We start from the raw sequence: 18,554 nt of genomic DNA on the forward strand, positions 1-18,554 counted from the left end.
CGTCTATAAATAGTGTTTTAGTTCATGAAAAGTAATTGAAAGTGTGCTCGGTGAATGGGACCGCTGGCCGTACTAGTATCACGAGCGATACGCGCTCCACGAATTTCAAATTACATTTAGCTGCTAGTTGCGTCCGGCTTTAATTAAAATTTTAACAAATTTTCAGTTTCAAGCTTGACATGGTGCAGCCATATAAATAGATTTTAAAAGGCGAAGCGCGAAGTTGTTGGCGGACATAGTGAACTTGAATACTTCTCTAATTATAATTAGGTACTTATGAGCGAAAGAATAAATTATTAGACTTCATCGTTGTCTAATATTCAGTAGATATGATTATTCATATTCAGCATGAAAACGTTAGCATTTCTTTAAAGATATTTAAGTCAAAGGATTTGCCTCTGGCGTGTCAACAGGGTCTTTTTCCGACCTCTGAATTTTATCGAATAGATTAAATCGTGCGTCGTTGAATAGCTACTTGAAATGTACTTATTTGAAAGGGGAGCGTGAAAATTATGGTCCGTGAAGAATATTCGCTGAAAGTACTTACATAAAACATTGTGATCTCCGACAAGAGACATACTAATGTATTATAGTAGGTACTAAGTACAGTTTGGATACCAGTCCTAATATTCTTGTAATTTTTACCCGACTGCTGCGGAGAAAAAGGAGGGTTATGTGTTTGACCGCTATGTATTATGTACTGCATGCGTTTTTAAATTTAATTTTTAGGGTTCCGCACCTCAAAAGGAAAATATGGTATCCTTATAAGATCACTTTGTTGTCTATCCGTTTGTCTCTTGTCTTGGCAGATGCCAAGACTCTTTTTTTCGGGAACGCGTGGAGGTCTCACGTTACTAACTTAACATCTAATACATCAAGCGTCTAAATCAACGCATTCCAAAGCTACAACCATTTTTCAGCCTTATTTTCATTTCGAAGGTAAATCATAGTCTATGGGGTGCTTCCTATAGAATCATGAAATTTGCTAAGAAGGAAGGTCTTACAGTACAAGTAAAGGAAGTATTTCTTTTTTGTATTGGTAAACTAATCGCGATAAGATTTTCAACGGAAAAAAATATGTTTTTGCGATTTCAAACATATTTGCAGTTGGTATACTAATCGCAACCTATGTCGATGTATGGGGACAATAGGTTTTCAGCGGCAAAGTCAGAGGCTCGGAACCCTCGGTGCGCGAGACAGACTCGCACTAGACCGGCTTTCTTATGATTAAAAACCTACTCCTAGAGATTTTTTAAAGACTTGGCGTGAAAGAAGCAATAATATAGACATCTTACACGCGGTTACAACGTAGAGATAAAGTATCGAATATTATATGCATTGAGGGTTGAAAAAGGCTCTTTTGTTCTATGTATATGATACTGTAACGAGTTCAATAGAGCGTGATGTGACAAACTGAATTTTAAGAGTAAAATGTTTGGGTCGACGTTTTATTTTTGATCAAGAACCATTTCACTTAATCGCTGCCAAGTTGAGATTGCTTTTGGGACCTAAAACGTGGGAAGATTAGATTTGTTCGGAGGTTGCAAAATAATCTGGTTTTGTTTATGTATTCATGAGACGTCATCGAAGTGGTCCGGTCAGCAGAGTCATGCCTCGGCTGCCTGGGGCTCTCTGGAGCGTGATTATTTCGTCTTCAGCCATTGTAGGGGCGCGCGCCGCGCGTGAGGGGTCAAACGCGGCGGTAATCCTTTACGCCTATTTAATACAATAGGCTGAGCATTCACTCGTAAATGAGGGTTTATTTTGGGAACTCGCAAAATAAATGCCGATACGTATGGCCATTTACACATCCATTCATAACCATACTGGACGAGTTAACGAGTCGTTTAAATCGTCTCCGCAATAATTCCATAACTTAACGATTAAAAACCAAGTAATTGTGATGTCAGCCGATAATAGAGTCGTTATCTATTCATTAGTATCTAGTCCAATGACGTGCTCGTGTAGATATTTATAAAAGTTTGTCTCCAATGCAGTGAAATGGAAATCGTGGAAATGTCGAAGGCCAATCACGAACATCGTTTGTCAATCGGCAGGCAGGGCGGTTAGCGTGTCATACTCCACTCGATGTCGATACGAACAAGTATCTAACTGCCGATCGAACAATTTCAGTCACGCAAGGGGCGCACCACCTACATGGCACGGTACACCTACCTACATAATCGTGGCGATACCATATTGTTTGTTTCGTATATCTTCGTTTTCTGTATTCCACAGGTTGAAATGCGAAGACTAATGTAATGTAAAGATAACACGTGGGGCAGACGTACGGCAGCTTTGTTTGTGTATACTACGTTTGAAAACACGTCGTCGCGTGCGAACCACCGCGGGGTGTTTTTATATCGCATTGTATAAAGGAGAGATTGGTTCACAGAAGAGAAATAGGGCCGTTAAAGGGGACAATAAATTTGATTTTGACTATAAAATATGGAGGGAATAAAATCTATTGGGAGACATCGCAGACAATAGACACGCGAGCCGAGCCGTGATTTGCCGCTCCCACAAATCTTGGAGGTAAACTTTGGGTCCCCATTTGAAAAGTGAAATCTTCTGGATGAAACGAAACCAGGTATAAATCATAAGAAATATATTAATAGATATTACGTGAACACCTAGAACATGTTTACGCTTAGATAGGTACATCTCTCGTGAATATTTTTGAATACCTACTGATGACTCTGCGTCTATGCTGAAATGAGCTTGCGCAAAAGTTAGTGATTGATTTCACTTCTTACCATGAAACAAGTATGGAGGTAGGTATATACTTAATGAAGATTTTGAGGTGTAAAAACATAAATAGAGCATCACGTCTGAAGGAGTAGGCAGAGGTTTATGGTATAGTATATATGTCATGGCCAGATCTTAGAATTGATGATTCATGATATGGTCGATCATTTCATGAAAAGGTTATGAAATAGAATATCATCCGTTGGCCACATCATGATGTAGTTTCGCCAGATCTATGAAAAAGAAACGTTTAACGACATGAGCAACTAAATGCATGATTACTTCATGATATGGTCAAACGTTGTCAATCATATCGTTAAATTAGTAACATTATCCACCGGTAGTGGCGCTGGTGTCGATTATATTTAAAACTTGATTGATATTATAATCGATGAATCAATGTAATTGTACAATTTTCCATATCGATTAGGTAAATAATTTTGAACCTAAGAAATTACTCGACTAGTCGCATTTTTATTACACCACATAGCATGGACACCGCCTACATTAACGATATGGCCAAACGTTGATTGAAATATCATTAACCTCTCATATGCCGAGATACCAGTTACAATAGATTTTACATTGTGTCTGGTCGAGATCCGCGTTCCGGCATTTAAGGGGTTAAACGTTAACGTTTCACAGATAAAATATGGTCAACTGAAATTGGCTATTTCATGAAATGATCAATTCTAAGATCCAGGCACGACATATACACCTACTGTGCACCAGCTATGTTGAAGTACCGAAAAAAAAAACATAATGAATTATAATATTTTCTTTTATTTATAATTTAAATATTTTTTCTTATTAATAATATAATAAGAAAATAAAAGTCATTTTGTTAACTTACCGATATAAAAACCTCTTCAGCCTGCTGTAGGATGGCGATACGTGACCATCCGAACTTCTGCATAAGTTTGATCCTCGTAGGGTTGTGCACCGTGGCTGAGGGGTGTGTCCGGAACAGTGTTGGGAACCGCGCCCGGTCAGACAGTGCCGGAGACGAAGCGCCGTAGCACAACTGTGGGGAACATAACAAACACAACACTGTATCATAGCATTTTTTGTATTATAACAGTTTTTAACCCCCGACGCAAAAACGACGGGGTGTTATAAGTTTGACGTGTCTGTGTAAACGTGTATGTGTCTGTCTGTGGCATCGTAGTTCCCAAACAGATGATCCGATTTTAATTCGGCTTTTTTGATATCAGTCGAGAGTGTTCTTAGCTATGTTTGGTGGAAATCGGTTCAGGTCTTCAAGGTCATCAGGTCGTTTGTTAAGTGTGAGGGTTTAGCATTTTTAACCTTTTGTCATAATAAATGAGTACTGTTCGGTCGGGGGTTTTTAAAATTTTTAATTTAATGTTTTATCTTTACTAGAAAACAGACATAATACGCGTGAGCAAAGCTCAAGTTTCCAGTAGACAACTTACAGTCATACTACAAATTGTGGCAGAGATCATGATGAATACGATGAACCGTATGGTGATAGTTTAAAGTCCCGGACAATAAGGGACGCTTGCGGATATTTGTTGTCACTTGTTAATCGCATACCTATAGGTACTTATATATCAAATTTTCGAGCCGAAACAATTGTATATTGCCCAAACGTCACTGCACTATTCAAAATTTAATAGCTCCATCAACCAGCCTGTCAGTGTGTTCAGTTGACGTCGTAAGTTGTCGGATATTCGTTGTTTACGTAAGTTGTTTTATCCCACAATGGAACTAAGAATAATTCAAGGACTGTTTTGGGAATGAAGGCCAAGGCCATAGACTATATTATTATGATAATGTTTGGGAACATGTTATGGCTTCTGTTTATTTCGGGATTAACATTAATCTGTCACAATGACGCTAGTCCCTCGATTAAGCTGTGCTATAGCAATATCTTCGGACTGAGAGGATCGGGCGCTATTAGTTATAATGGTACCTATGTCATGTTAGCTTCATAACGTAACATAACCTGACTATACATAAATCTTATTAAGGGTCTTCTCATCATCCAAAGGTTTATGTTGTGATGTTCTAATACTGGTGCAATTTATGAACTAGTAGTCAAGAATAAACAATAATTGGTACTACATATTATAGAAGGGACGTTTTCCTCTCGTCACCAATACGAGCTTAGAACAAGCTTGATTTAAGCTGTAAGGGAGTAATTAGGGAGTAAGGCTGCATTTCTATTGACGCGGAGCAGTGCGGAGGTGAGCGGAGATGTGCAGGAAACGACCAATCACCGTGAGGGAGACAATGACAGAGCGTCTTCGTTTTTCACTCTTTCGAACGCTGTGATTGGTCAAATCCGCACATTTTCGCTCTTCTCCGTACAGCTCCGCGTCAATGGAAACGCAACCTAAGGTAACGTGTGCGGACTATCTGTCTTACTCGCACGCACGGGGTTAGGAAGCTCATGGAAAAACGAGATTTTTGTATAGATGCGTTAGTATACTGGTTCGCAATTCCAATCTGTTTCAAAATCTTTCCTATTTAAACGGCCTGTAATCAAAATTCAACGAATAAATACGATGAATTGAAAATATGAATTATCTGCAAAACAGGTAAATTGGCCTCTGTAGCCGTTAACAACTTTTTCTGTCTGAAATTTTGTTTCACTGACGTACCTACAGTATTGAAAAAAGGCCAAATAAAATTGAGCTGTAACAAGCACTTTTTATCGAGTTACACGAGGCACTAGACTTTAATTGATAGCCAATGAAGAGTATAACTAAAAAGAATTGCTAGTAGGTTAGGTAGGTAATTGCTTTTGCCATTTTAAGCAGTTTGTAGTTTAGATCAATACGGGATTCTTAACTACTATTCGATAGTTCGGCATCCATAGTTGACTTTGAAAATCATATCTATTATAGATACTTGGTTACTATCGATAGTTCAAAACTATTCATATTATCGATAGCATTGATAGTCCTTGCAATAGTCAGAAGCAATACTGATAGAATCGATAATATTGAACTATTGATAGGGGTCTATGGACAGGCAACACTTTAAGAGTAAACCAAAGGTCGTGAGTTCAGCCTTTTGTTAATATATAAAGTAATATATTAGAACACCTTCAAGAAGTACTCCAGCTCTAAGGAGTAAATGTACAATAAATCACGCCAAAAAAGGTAACCTTCAAAGACCATGAGCAGATTTGAAATGTCTGGCTTAGTTTGTAGAGAAAGAACGGCTCTGATGGACTTGACTGACTGGAAATAAATTGATTGAATTTGAGTACCTACCTAGTATTTTTAATTATCATATTCAGAAGTAAAAGAACGTCCTAATTAAAACAAATGTAACGTACCTGATTAGTATTAGTACATTATTAATTTAATTTCACATTACAAACATTATCTTGCAAACGATTAGTATTATTATAAAGAGAGAAAAGGAAGCTAAGATGTGATAATGTCTCAATTCTTAGAGATGCAATGACAATAGCCTACTAAGGAGGTAATGGAAATAGTAAACTATTTGCCTGGTGGCTGACAACAAAGGGAGAGAAACAATTGAAAATATTGACTCCACGCCATAGAGTGGCAGGCCAAAGCCGCAAAGTACAGATCCTCTTCATTCCAGACAGGATTTACCTAAACTGTAACGTAAATAAATTATCGACGGACTAAATTTAACAGTAGTAACATTGTCAAATATTCGGTGTTCATGAATATGATTAGAATAGTTATTTCCTTACATATATAACGTTATATATGTGCTTAGCGAGGGAAAGCAATTTAACTGGTTTTGGTTCAGGAAACTCATTTGGGGGCTAAATTATCCGTGTTTAATCTGCATAGTAGGATCACATTCGAATAGTTAGTACGTACCTACGTAATTTAAGAAGAGTTGTGTGTGTGTGTGTGTGTGTGTGTGGGAGGGGGGGAGGGGGGGGGGAATAATAGAATAGTAAATGCACTGATGCAGTAACGGCTTTTCAGGCTGAAAATGTGGTTCGTGTGGAATGTACTTACTTAAATAGAGAGCAGATAAAAAGATAGCTTCTTTCTTTTCAAGTGTGCGTAAATACTTAAACAAACATGTTTGGATAGAAATAATATATAAAGAGATAGCTGACATTGATAATTCAAGTAAAATGACTATTTGTATTTACGCTGTACGTCAACCGTTATAAAGACAAAAAATACGATCGAAGAACATTACTTCAAATGTTTTCCGAGAAAGGTAAACTGTATTCAATTTAAGTACTAACATTTAACATCTTAAAAACAGTATAAGTAATTCACGAATGAATCAATTATATTGTAGGTTACGTTACAGTTACGAAAACCTGGGAGAGAATTTCTAATTGTTTCTATTGTCCGATCAATAATTACCTAGAGCTGGCAGTATCAATTGAATTGGAGCAGAAATTGCGGGGAGACGTTAGCAAGCGGAGTGGGATGTCTGACTAATAGGCGCCAGTGGTGCTGCTCGACATGTACCCCATATTGAACCAGATAACACATGCGTCTGCATACATGTATCGTATATATTATGCTGTATTTTGAATTGAATATTGAATATAAATTGAATATAAGAGAAACAGCGCTGTCTAGGTAAGTTCAACGTTCTTTGACAAAGTATTCTGCAACTATTGCCTCACTGCCATAGTCTTAATTTTAGCTAGTGAGAATAAGGACTAACTTTGAATAGCGAGCGGGTTGAATATAGCAGTTGTATAAAATTTTGGATAAGTACTTATAGAAAATACCACCTTAGTACCTATCTTATCTATATTCATCTTTCTCTATCTTATCTAGCCTATTCGAATTCGTCGACTAATGTCAGATTCTAGAAATGTCAGCCGAGTCTAGAAACGCCAGATTACTGAAATGTCCGATTTTACAAATGCCCGATTCTACAAATGACAGATTCTATAAATGACAGATTCTACAAATGTCAGATTCTACAAATGACAGGTTCAATTTAAAATATCACACAAATTCTACATAGCAAATGCACTGCTGGGCAAAGTCCCCCCCTTGATTGTTCCACTCCTCACGACTTTGCGCGATCTTTCTCTAATGTTTAATTTTTTAATTCTACGACCATAAATTATTATTCTGCTACCAAAAATAAAAACCTCTAGGAACTTTAACAGAATATTTTGTGAAAGTAATGCATAAGTTTTCCTCTAGCTGTTTTAGCACAGATCACTTACCTATTACAAACTACCCTCAATGTAGGTACAAAGAGATAGTAAGTCTCCGAGTACATCTTGGAAACTTACTACATTCGTCTTCCCTCACTGAATGTTCCATGACAAACAGATTCCGTTTTATTCAGCGCTTTAAGACTACTAGAACAGTGTTTTAAAATAACGGTGCTTTGTCACAATGGAATTTAAACCTTAATATCATGTTTACTGTTGACTGAAGCTTTTGATGTAAAGGTCAGCCTGATACATTTAGCGTGCAGGCCTAAATGTATACCTGTGAAGCCCACTGAAAGCGGATTTAAGTGTCAAATTGAACTTTCCAAGCCTGTGACTGTTAATGGATTATCAGTTAAAATATTTTTACCCTATTCACAGAAAAAAAAAATCACAGAATATACCTGCCTATTGAAAATGTAAACATCAATTAGTTGTTGTAATGCGCCAGTTAGTAAACTTTTGAGGGGTATCATGTTTAAATCAAATCAAATCAAATATACTTTATTGCACACAACATACAGAACAGATTCACACAGATGAAGATAGATACAGTACAATCTGGCGGCCTTATTGCTAAGCAGCAACAACAACAACCAACAACAACACAGTGGGTACGCTCGATATTTTTTTTTAATACAATAATAATTCTGCAAGATTTTGTTCGATAAAACGGTATAATCCTCGAAATTTATTATTATAATTAATTTATTTATTTATTTATAAAAAAATATTATTATTAATTTATTATTATTTTTGTTTTATATGTTGTGTGCAATAAAGTATATTTGTTTTGATTTAATTTGAATTTATAATTTATCTATAGGAATTAGTAAATTTAATATTAAAGTTTAGCTTTGAATCACTTTAGTATTCTACTTTCCTTTTTTAAAATTCGAAACATTTGTATATTCTTTGATTTTATTTGAATTTGCTTAAATAATATCAAATTCGACGAAAAACATTTTCATGTCAAATGTTGCCAAGACGAGACCATAATGGCTTGCACTGTCGAATGTTATTAATCTCATAGAGCTAAGCTTCTAATTCTACATGCTCTAACTCTACAAGCCCTAACCTCACTACCGTGGCTCAAGATACTACATATTAGTAGGTATTTTCAAGTTGTAATGTAACACTATGAATAGGTACAATCCCTTTGTTTGTGGCAAAGCTCCAGACAATTAGAAGCTAAAACGAAATCATTTAATAATACAACAGATATATTTTTTGGCTAAAGCAACGTTACGAATTCTGATAGAACAACTCTCTTTGACTTTAACAAAAATAAATCTGATAAAATCAACTTGACGGTGCGACGTGGAGACTGTGTTACTGATTCCCAGAGCGGCAGGGACACATTTAAAATGTCATGACCCCGTGGTACTCGAAGACCTCCTAGTTTGAGGTCGACGAGTATTTTATTTGGTCACGGGCAAAAATTGTAAGAAATCTGTTCGCTTGACAAAGTTTCTAAAATGTTTGCCATCCCGTATATTGGTTCGCTGAGGTGGCTGGTAATTGAGTGGTCGAAGTCTCAGTATTGATAACAGGGTTGGTTTGCAATTGGAATTACGCAGACGCTTTGAGGATTCTCCATCTTGTTAGAATGATTAATGTGAGCTGCGGGCAGCTAATCAAAATTGAGAGCTTTACGGTAGCCGCAGACTAAAGCTAGCCTGGAGTATCTTCCGACATTCCGGGGACGAGGTCCGCTTGCTCAGTTATCTACAGTTTTCACAAGTGGCTTTTATTCAAATTATGCACTTCGTCGCGAGTTCAGCTTGTTGCTAGTTTAACGATACTCTTTTGTCGTACTATTTTTAATAACATTTTAAGCGAGATGAAAATATTAACCGTCCATTATAATAAATAGCTGCCCTTTGGATACTGAAGTACGTTTTGTCCTATACAATTTGAATAAAGGTTCACGTTTAAACGACAAATTGCCAAAAAAATATTCTGTTTCTAACATATTGAATAATAAAATCAGTCAATGCAAAATAATACGAATATAATTAAACGTTGTATCTAGACGAAATACTATGTTACATATAATAGTAATATTTTTTTATTGACAAAAATATCGGTAAGTAAGTATATAGTTTTCCTTAAGTTAAGCATAGTTGACATGAATATAATTGAATAGGTACCATAGCTGACTACGAGTAAGTATAGAAATACTTGTATTTCAGTCTATGATGCCTCTCTCTTGGAGGAAGATGCAAAAATGTACCCAGCATACAATCCTATGTTTCCGACAGAGTAAACAAAAAAGTAACACAAAAGTTATTATCAAACAAAAGGCTGTGTACCTTTCTTTGTGTGAGATGTAAGTTTGTGTACTTACGTGAGTGATAGTGAGAGGGTGAGTGAGATAGATTAATCACAAATTAGTAGATATTTATCTACTAAGTACTAAATAATAACAATAACCAGTATACGAAAGCTATCCAATATACGAAAACGAGAAGCTCGGTGGCGCAGCGATAAACGCGCTCGGTCTGCGATTGTTGAAGTTAAGCAACTTTCGCAAAGGCCGGTCATAGGATGGGTGATCACAAAAAGAAAGTTTTCATCTCGAGCTCCTCCGTGCTTCGGAAGGCACGTTAAGCCGTTGGTCCCGGCATTAGCAGTCGTTAATAACCATCAATCCGCACTGGGCCCGCGTGATGGTTTAAGGCCCGATCTCCCTATCCATCCATAGGGAAGGCCGTGCCCCAGCAGTGGGGACGTTAATGGGCTGATGATGATGAAAGCTATCCGGAAATTGAAATTTATTTTTCTCTTTCATAAACTTTTAATGATATAGGTAACCTTTATTTCAAACTACATATAGTGCTTATAATAGAAAGTGACTCTTCAGCACACAACTGTGTCGAATTAAAATATTTGACAAATTGACTCCAAAGTCACACTTAATTTCAAATAAGCCTTAATGCGACGGGGTTCTAAACAAGATAGTGATCGTACATTACATAGTAAGTACTACATACCACCATAAGGTTCCACATCTTGGCTGCCTCGGCGACAGTAGTGCAGACGGTGGAACAACCAGCTAACAGTAGCAACTTCTGTGGTGGGTTGTACAGTAGGTTGTACATCACACTCGCTCCAAGACCCGGTTCACACTGATTAAGGGAAAATACTGGTTAGTAAATTGCTTATTCATACCTATTTAAAATAAGTATTTATATACTTTTGAGATTCCTAGATACATCAAGAAATTTAATGAGGGATGACACTATAAGCTATGATTCTGAGTTCGGAATTTTATGAACACTAACATTTTCATGATTTTTTCAGGACGATGAAATCTTCGAAATCCGTCCATCCCTGACTATGCGTGGAACTTTATTAATACACCTTTATTTATTTAAATAAAAGTACAGTGTGCTGAAAGTATTTTCAAGCGGTACAATGTGTTCGAAAATTGTTCACACGCACACAATTTTTCGTAGCACATATGTAATTATAAAACTTAATAACGCTGTCGAAAAATTGTATATGATTTTACATGATGTAGTTTGCCTCGGACAATATTTACTTCTTGATGTGTCGATTCTCCAACCAACCTCATAGGTTTTCACCTGGTTAGCTAAAGCGAACGAATCTTAAATTCCTAGTTCTTCAGTAGTAAACATGCAATTAATTAATTTTGTTTAGTTTTATGAAAAAAGCATTTATTTATATGAAGTTTTAAGAGATGATGAACTATATAGGTTAATAAAGCCCACTACCCGCATGAAAATGTTAGAAAGACAAATCCCCTCGGTACGTTGGTTTTTACACGATACCCGGGAATTAAGCAGATAAACACAATATTTTTCATTCGCTCCTGGGCCTCTGTCTCCAAAGAAGTATTACGTCATAAATAACGTTTTAATCAAACATTAAGGCTTTTATCTCTTGGCAAGTACCGTGAAGCGAATGGACACGAGTCAGTTACAGTCCGCCTTTTAAAATACAGCTTCGAATTAAATTTATCGCTGGTGTGAGGCCAAAAATGTAACTGAACGCTGCTTGGAAATGTGGCTAACCAGCGGTGACTTCACTGAGTTTTCTTTCTGGCTTTCGTTTTAGTGAAGTAAAAGAAATTGCTCTTACACTAATTTATACTTATTTTTTTTAATTAGCCATAAGTAGGTACGTATATGTGTAGAAAGCATCTAATGTTATTTTAAGTTATATCTGTCATTTTATTATCCGCCGAAAAGGAAAGGGACGGGTAATCGACAAGCATAAAATTTATGGAACACACGTTAATTTTAAGCACAAATCTAAAACAACCCTTAAAAAATATATTGAACTATAATCCGACAGAATTAAGTTGACAGACACGTCAAACGGTTTGCATACCAGCGAGATACCTATATTTGTTTCGCCCGGGTTATCCATTCATTTACTCATTCTTCCTAAAATTAACAGCTGTCAATCATCCGTCCCTTTCCTTTTGACAGGTATAAATAACTTAAAGTAAAATTAGGAGGTGTCTGCAGGAATCAGGACCAATATAATTTTAAATAGCACGCGCGCGTGCAGTATTTCGAGTTGAGTCGAGGAAATTCTCTGTTCCAATGGATGTTTATCGAGGTACCTATACCTTATAAAGGAAATAGGTACTTAATTATACTAACAATCGTCTCTTGCTGGAAGACAGGTGAATCAGTGGTTTCCGCGTTGCTTAGTTAATTTTGACGGTAGGTTGGACAATTAAATCATAATTAGAATATCTCATGGGTGAAATTACAATTAATTGGTATTGAATTTGCAATCTCAGCCAAGAGCTTTGACTTTAATTTGACCAGATTTCCCGGGAGACCATCATTTGTCTTCAATTGTCATAATACTTATTGGTATAGAAGGCATAGCGTGCGAAACAGAGAAGTTAAAGTAACATTAAAAGGAAAGAAAAGTCACCTATTTTGTACGAGTCATTAGTGAACATAACATGTTTATGTGAGTCGCCCTGGGCAGGCATGGGTCACATTTAATTAAATCCACGGGTAATTCTCAAACAACAGAAGTTACCTCGGAATTCATATTACGCAAATTTTGTGGCTCGAATAAGACTAATTCCATGATATATTTTGAAACTTTTAATTGGATCGCCCTTATCCCTATTCTTAAATTAAAATAAAACAGACGCTTGGGTGGATTACAATAGCTTTGAATATAGACCATGATTCATTCAAGCTCGAAATTTCCTGATGAGTAAGGTGATTTCAAGCAGGAAAGTATCAATTTTATCTTTAAGGACCGCAGATAAAAATCACCCTCCTATCAACGGGCTGGCAAGTGGATGGAAATGTCAATCCACCTTGAATATGAATCGATAAAATGGGAAATTACATTGAACCGGCCTCGGAAATTCTATCCAATAAAATTTTCTTCCGTGAACCATTCATAAATTCTCTGTAATTGAATCGAATGTCAGGCTCACCCTCGCTGCAATATCAAGCCTACGATTATAGTGCGGCCCGGGCGTCGCGCGCCGGGCGCGGTTGTGCCCGGGTGTGCCCGGGTGTACCCAGGCCGGCGGAGCCCGCTGCCGTACGAGTAATCACAGGCTTAGACAGCCTGGATTTCCAACCGTTAATGGATTAGGTACTTATCACCCGATGGGCGTCAACACAACGCACATTACTTTGATTGAAATTATAATTGACATTTTCCTCCAAACTTTGTGATGCGAAGTTTGTGTTTCAATATGATTAAACAACAAAGCATTAATTTAATATTCAGATTGAGGATAATTACGTCGCGTTGTTTTGATTTCATGGTTAAGGATATATTTTTGTAATTTACTCTCTTTGAATTACTACTGGTAAATAATCATACCTTGCTGTCGTTGCTGTGCAGTAGCAGTTTGAACCCGGAAAGCAGGTCGGAGCGCGCGTTGACGTCGGCTAGCGCGAGCTCGGCAGCGGGCTTGCAGGCCTGCCCCCCCTGCCAGCCGCCCTCGCCCTCCATGGGGAAGATACCGCCGATGTGCAGGTCTTCGTCGCGCCGGCCTTCGCCCAGCGCGCCCAAGCACAGCAGCAGTAGCGCCCGCGCGCGCCGCCAGCTGCCGCGCCCCGCGCAGCCGCCCCGCGCCCGCGCCCGCCGCCGCCGCGTCCACCACCCCCACCACACATTCTTGGCAACGACGAATAATTGCACTATTGCTTTCACTAGTAATGACTTAACCTCGCACACTGTCCTAGTTAGGTTAGTTCGTAAGCTAAATAAATTATATACGGTAGCTTTTAACTTGACTAGCGGGCGCTTTGAAAAATTAAAGATCGCGCGCACTCTCGGAACGCGGACGTCGAGGTTATGATATAATTGTGTTATCACCCGTAGAGATTGTAGACATAGCCTAATAAGCGTGTAGTAATGTGAGTGGGAGTGCGCGACGCGGCGCCGCTGGCGGGCGCGCGGGCCCTGCGCGCGCGCCGCCTGCGAGCTCATCGCACGCCGCGGCCGCATGCTGTCATTGCACGCCGCCTCCCGCATTGTCCATCTTCTGCACCGTCTGCAACAAAATACAAATACATTTTACTTAAGTGGACTCACCAATACCTTTTAGGACAGTAAAACTACACACAATTAGGTACTGTAGTTTTTTGGAGGAGAAAAACATGTTGCAATGAAACGTTTTTGCCTAAACTCAAATCTGCGTTTTTGCTATCTCATGTCATCATTACACGCAGCAGTGAGAAATTTGAGTCACACACTTCGACAATCGGCAATAATGTGGATTCCATTTTAATTTCGACGTCTCTACAATCGCCCCAGAGGCTCCTTGGATCGTGCAGTCGAACATATAAAAGAGATTCGAGGTTGTAACTTTTTAGCGTCAGACGTCTACTCTTTCATATTGAACTGTGAAAGAATTTGTGCTGTCGGTTACAAAAAGCCCGATAATCGGCTCTGAAAGCGCGCCGCTATGAAACGAGAAGTTAATGATTCGTGGCCCATTCTCTGTAATACGGGCAGCAATCAATTAAAAACGAATCGATACGCGTACAGCAAGCTTTACGTGTCAATGGCCATGCAGATGTGCTTAGTTTGATTATTATATTAAGTACATGAAAAGAGCACTTTTATATTAATATTTTCAATGATGTCAGTCACCCTTTTAGCTATAAAAGCGATCAATCAGCTAAGATATAGACTGTATCGGGTGCGAACGAGAGATGTGTCATTTTGTATTATTGTACCTGCGTCAAGTCCGCTCCCCTAGTTACTTCTCGTGAATTATTGCTCTCTGTCCAAACTCCCTATGGTGTATTTGTTACATCACAGTATTTTAGAAATACCTGTGTTATTACGCGCCTCACCTCATCGCATTGTAAATGCAATTTTCTGATGCATTTTAGCCGAGATGACAGCGCAGAGATTGAATGAAAGTTTCGCAACCACACAGAGCGGAAGTAAACTCGATATTTCGTTGGCAAGCCGGAGCTGGCCCGGGCAATCATTTTTCAAATGGTATTTTCAGATTTGTTCCTTTCATGGTGATATTTCAATTCAGGTCAAAAGGATTCAATTTTCCGTGATAGCGAGTAAGCAGGGTTGGACGTTAAGTGGCGATAAATACTACACGCGCTCAGTCCGAGGGCTTTGCTTCTGTTTTCCGTTATTACTACGCCATAAGAATAAGAGGTCTTTCCTCTCTGCATCTTCAGCATGTATTAGGGAAAGAAGCGTTAAAACACACATTTATAGACCGTGCACTCTCGTTTTAAAAAGAATTATGATTATCCACAAAGAGATCCCATTTTTTGGTAGATAAAAGAACGAAAAATATGAAAATTGAGGCTAACACTTATCGGCGATTCGTGGCACACAATGACAGGAGTGAGAATCTTCATTTTTTTTACCGACTTCAAAAAAGGAGGAGGTTCTCAATTCGACCGTATATTTTTTTTTTTTTTTTTTTTTTTTATGTTTGTTCGGGCATATCTTCGTCGTATATGAACCGATTTTGATAATTCTTTTTTTGTTTGAAAGGAGATATACCCAAGGGGGTCCCATGTCAAGGAAGTCAGGATCTGATGATGGAAGACCAGAGAAATCGAGGGGAATTTTCAAAAATCATAGGAGCGACTAGTGCGTTTGTAAAGTCATATTGATCGGATCGATCTTTAGGCTTCGGGAAAACTTCCCGACCTTCGAAAACTGGTCAGCATCAGGGAGATACCCTATGGCCTGGCAAAACTATACAACCTGGAGCAATTTTTCTTTCACGAAACGTATTTAAATCTTGATCAAATCCAATCGCCGGTGCAAAAAAACAAAATGGCGGAAAAAAAAGATGGCCGCCATACAAAATTTTGTCGATTTTGGAAGAAGCCCGTTTGGGTAAAAATAATGTATGGGGCGCTTACTCAAAACGTCATGTAGAGTACGGAAATACTTTCTGATCACCAAAAACTGCTCCGCATCAGAGAGATACTCTACGGCCTGGCAAAACTATCGCACGTGAACCAATATTTCTTTGAGAGCACTTATTTAAATCTTGGTCAAATTCCATAGCGCGTAAAAAAAAAACAAAATGGCGGAAAAACAAGATGGCCGCCATACACAATTTTGTTTTTTCAGAAAATGTCTCGGGATATAAAATATATATCGGGGTTGTGGTCGGATCGTCATGTTAAGTATGGAAATACTTCCCGATTTTCGAAAACTGCTCCGCATCAGGGTGACACCCTACGGCCTGGCGAAACTATCACACCTGAACCAATTTTTCTTTCACGAAACCTATTTAAATCTTGGTCGAATTTAATGGCCGGTGAAAAAAATACAAAATGGCGAAAAAACAAGATGGCCGCCATACCAAATTTTGTTTTTCCAGAAAATGTCTTGGGGGTAAAAATGATGTATAGGCGTGTGATCGGAACGTCATCTTTGAAAACTGCTCCCAATCAGGGAGACATCCTACGGCCTGGCAAACCTATTGCACCTGGATTTTGTTTGTTTCCACGACACCCATTTAAATCTTGGTCAAATTCTGTCGCCGGTGAAAAAGAACAAAGTGGCGGAAAAACAAGATGGCCGCCATACGAAGAGGGACAGTTTCGAATAAACAGGACACGCGAGCTGCTTTAGCCGCGAGCCAACCACGCGAAATCTACTGTATCTATATGTATGCGTGAGTGTGTATGATAGCAGCTTCCACTGACAACCACATGTGTGTATGTACACATACACATGTGTGTGTGTGTGTGTGCGTGTGTGTGCGCGCGCGTGGGTGTGTGTGTGTGTGTGTGTGTGTGTGTGTGTGTGTGTGTGTGTGCGTGTGTCTGTGTGTGTGCGTGTGTACGTGCGCGTGTGCTCGTGTGCGTTAGCGCGTGTGTGAGTGTGTGTGTGTAAACATGTTCATCAATAATAATTGTGATCACTACTAATAATATATTATATTATTATATATGAATATAAATCAGAAAATCTGTCTGTCTGCATCCTTGCTCGGTCTAACCATCACTTAAAATCGTAAAATAAAATAAAATTTTTAACAAAAAAAAACCGACTTCAAACGCAAAACTAAAAAGCAATAAATAAATTTACTTCGCACAAAGTAATTAGTACGTATTTTCAATTAGTTAATTATTTTATAATTCTGAAGTCGGTGCCAAGTAAATGCTACAACAACCCTACTACAATATCAAATTACTATGTACACACAATATTGTTTAATACCTATATCAAAGCAATTACAAAACAATGTCAAACAAAAAATTACAAAACAATCAGTATTGAAAAATATATGAATCGGTACTTCGTTGTAGCATTTCCTTGGCACCGGCTTCAGAATTATAAAATAATTAACTAATTGAAAATACGTACTAATTACTTTGTGCGAAGTAAATTTATTTATTGCTTTTTAGTTTTGCGTTTGAAGTCGGTTTTTTTTTTGTTAAAAATTTTATTTTTCTATTAGTCGGTTTCGTAAAAGATCGCTATTTTCATTAATGTGCTGAGCGGTAATACTCTCATGGATTTAAAGGGGCCGTTATTAAAATAAATAGCTTCATAAATCGGATCAAAAGCCGCATTGATCTAATAAACCGTGATGAAAGACAATAAAAGTCACGTTGGACTTAAAGACAATTCACTTAGCTCCCTCAAAGCGGATCGGAGCCGGCTAATGCAATCAGAGCAGCTATTGTGGCAATTTCGAAGGAAATCGCATGAAGGAGGAACCAATGGGTCGGTCGACCGTACTCTTTCATAACGATATTATATTTATTCTCCGCGATTCAAATCAGTACCTTTGACCCGTCCGCGTCCGTGGCATTACTCTCGCGCCATTTGTGACGATATCGCCGACATGTGAGAAGTATTGGATTTTCCCGCGGCTTACGAGTACTGTTCAACAATAACAATTATTACGGTTTTGGCAGAATTCTTTGGTAAACGATAATATTTTGAAATATTGCACGCGTACGTGTAGGTTGCAATTAAACTTGGTAGACCTTTAATAATAATTTGATTCATAATTAAAGCTTATGTAAGTACAATTATTTTTGGTTCAGAACATATAATTATAATTAAGTATACACTTGAATGTAAATGGTTCATTATAAAGCTGAAAAAGGTTTCTTTCGTAATGAGTATTAAATGGGCCAAAATACGTCGGTCCATGATATACGGCGCAGAG

At 38.1% G+C, this 18,554-nt stretch overlaps 1 protein-coding gene across 1 annotated transcript in view; it reads right to left on the minus strand.

Moving 5' to 3' along the window:
* The window catches only part of LOC126381757 (gamma-aminobutyric acid type B receptor subunit 1), a 51,549-nt gene extending 37,683 nt beyond the window's left edge, over nucleotides 1-13,866 (minus strand). The window contains exons 1-3 of the mRNA XM_050031226.1: nucleotides 13,748-13,866; nucleotides 10,903-11,037; nucleotides 3,602-3,772 (exon numbers count right to left, since the gene is read on the minus strand). Of these exons, the coding sequence (XP_049887183.1) occupies nucleotides 3,602-3,772; nucleotides 10,903-11,010 (279 nt within the window). The 5' untranslated portion in view covers nucleotides 11,011-11,037; nucleotides 13,748-13,866. The remainder of the gene's footprint in view (nucleotides 1-3,601; nucleotides 3,773-10,902; nucleotides 11,038-13,747) is intronic.
* Nucleotides 13,867-18,554: the final 4,688 nt, after the last annotated feature.

This window comes from Pectinophora gossypiella, chromosome 3 (genome assembly GCF_024362695.1).
Source record: "Pectinophora gossypiella chromosome 3, ilPecGoss1.1, whole genome shotgun sequence".
Classification (NCBI taxonomy): domain Eukaryota; kingdom Metazoa; phylum Arthropoda; class Insecta; order Lepidoptera; family Gelechiidae; genus Pectinophora; species Pectinophora gossypiella.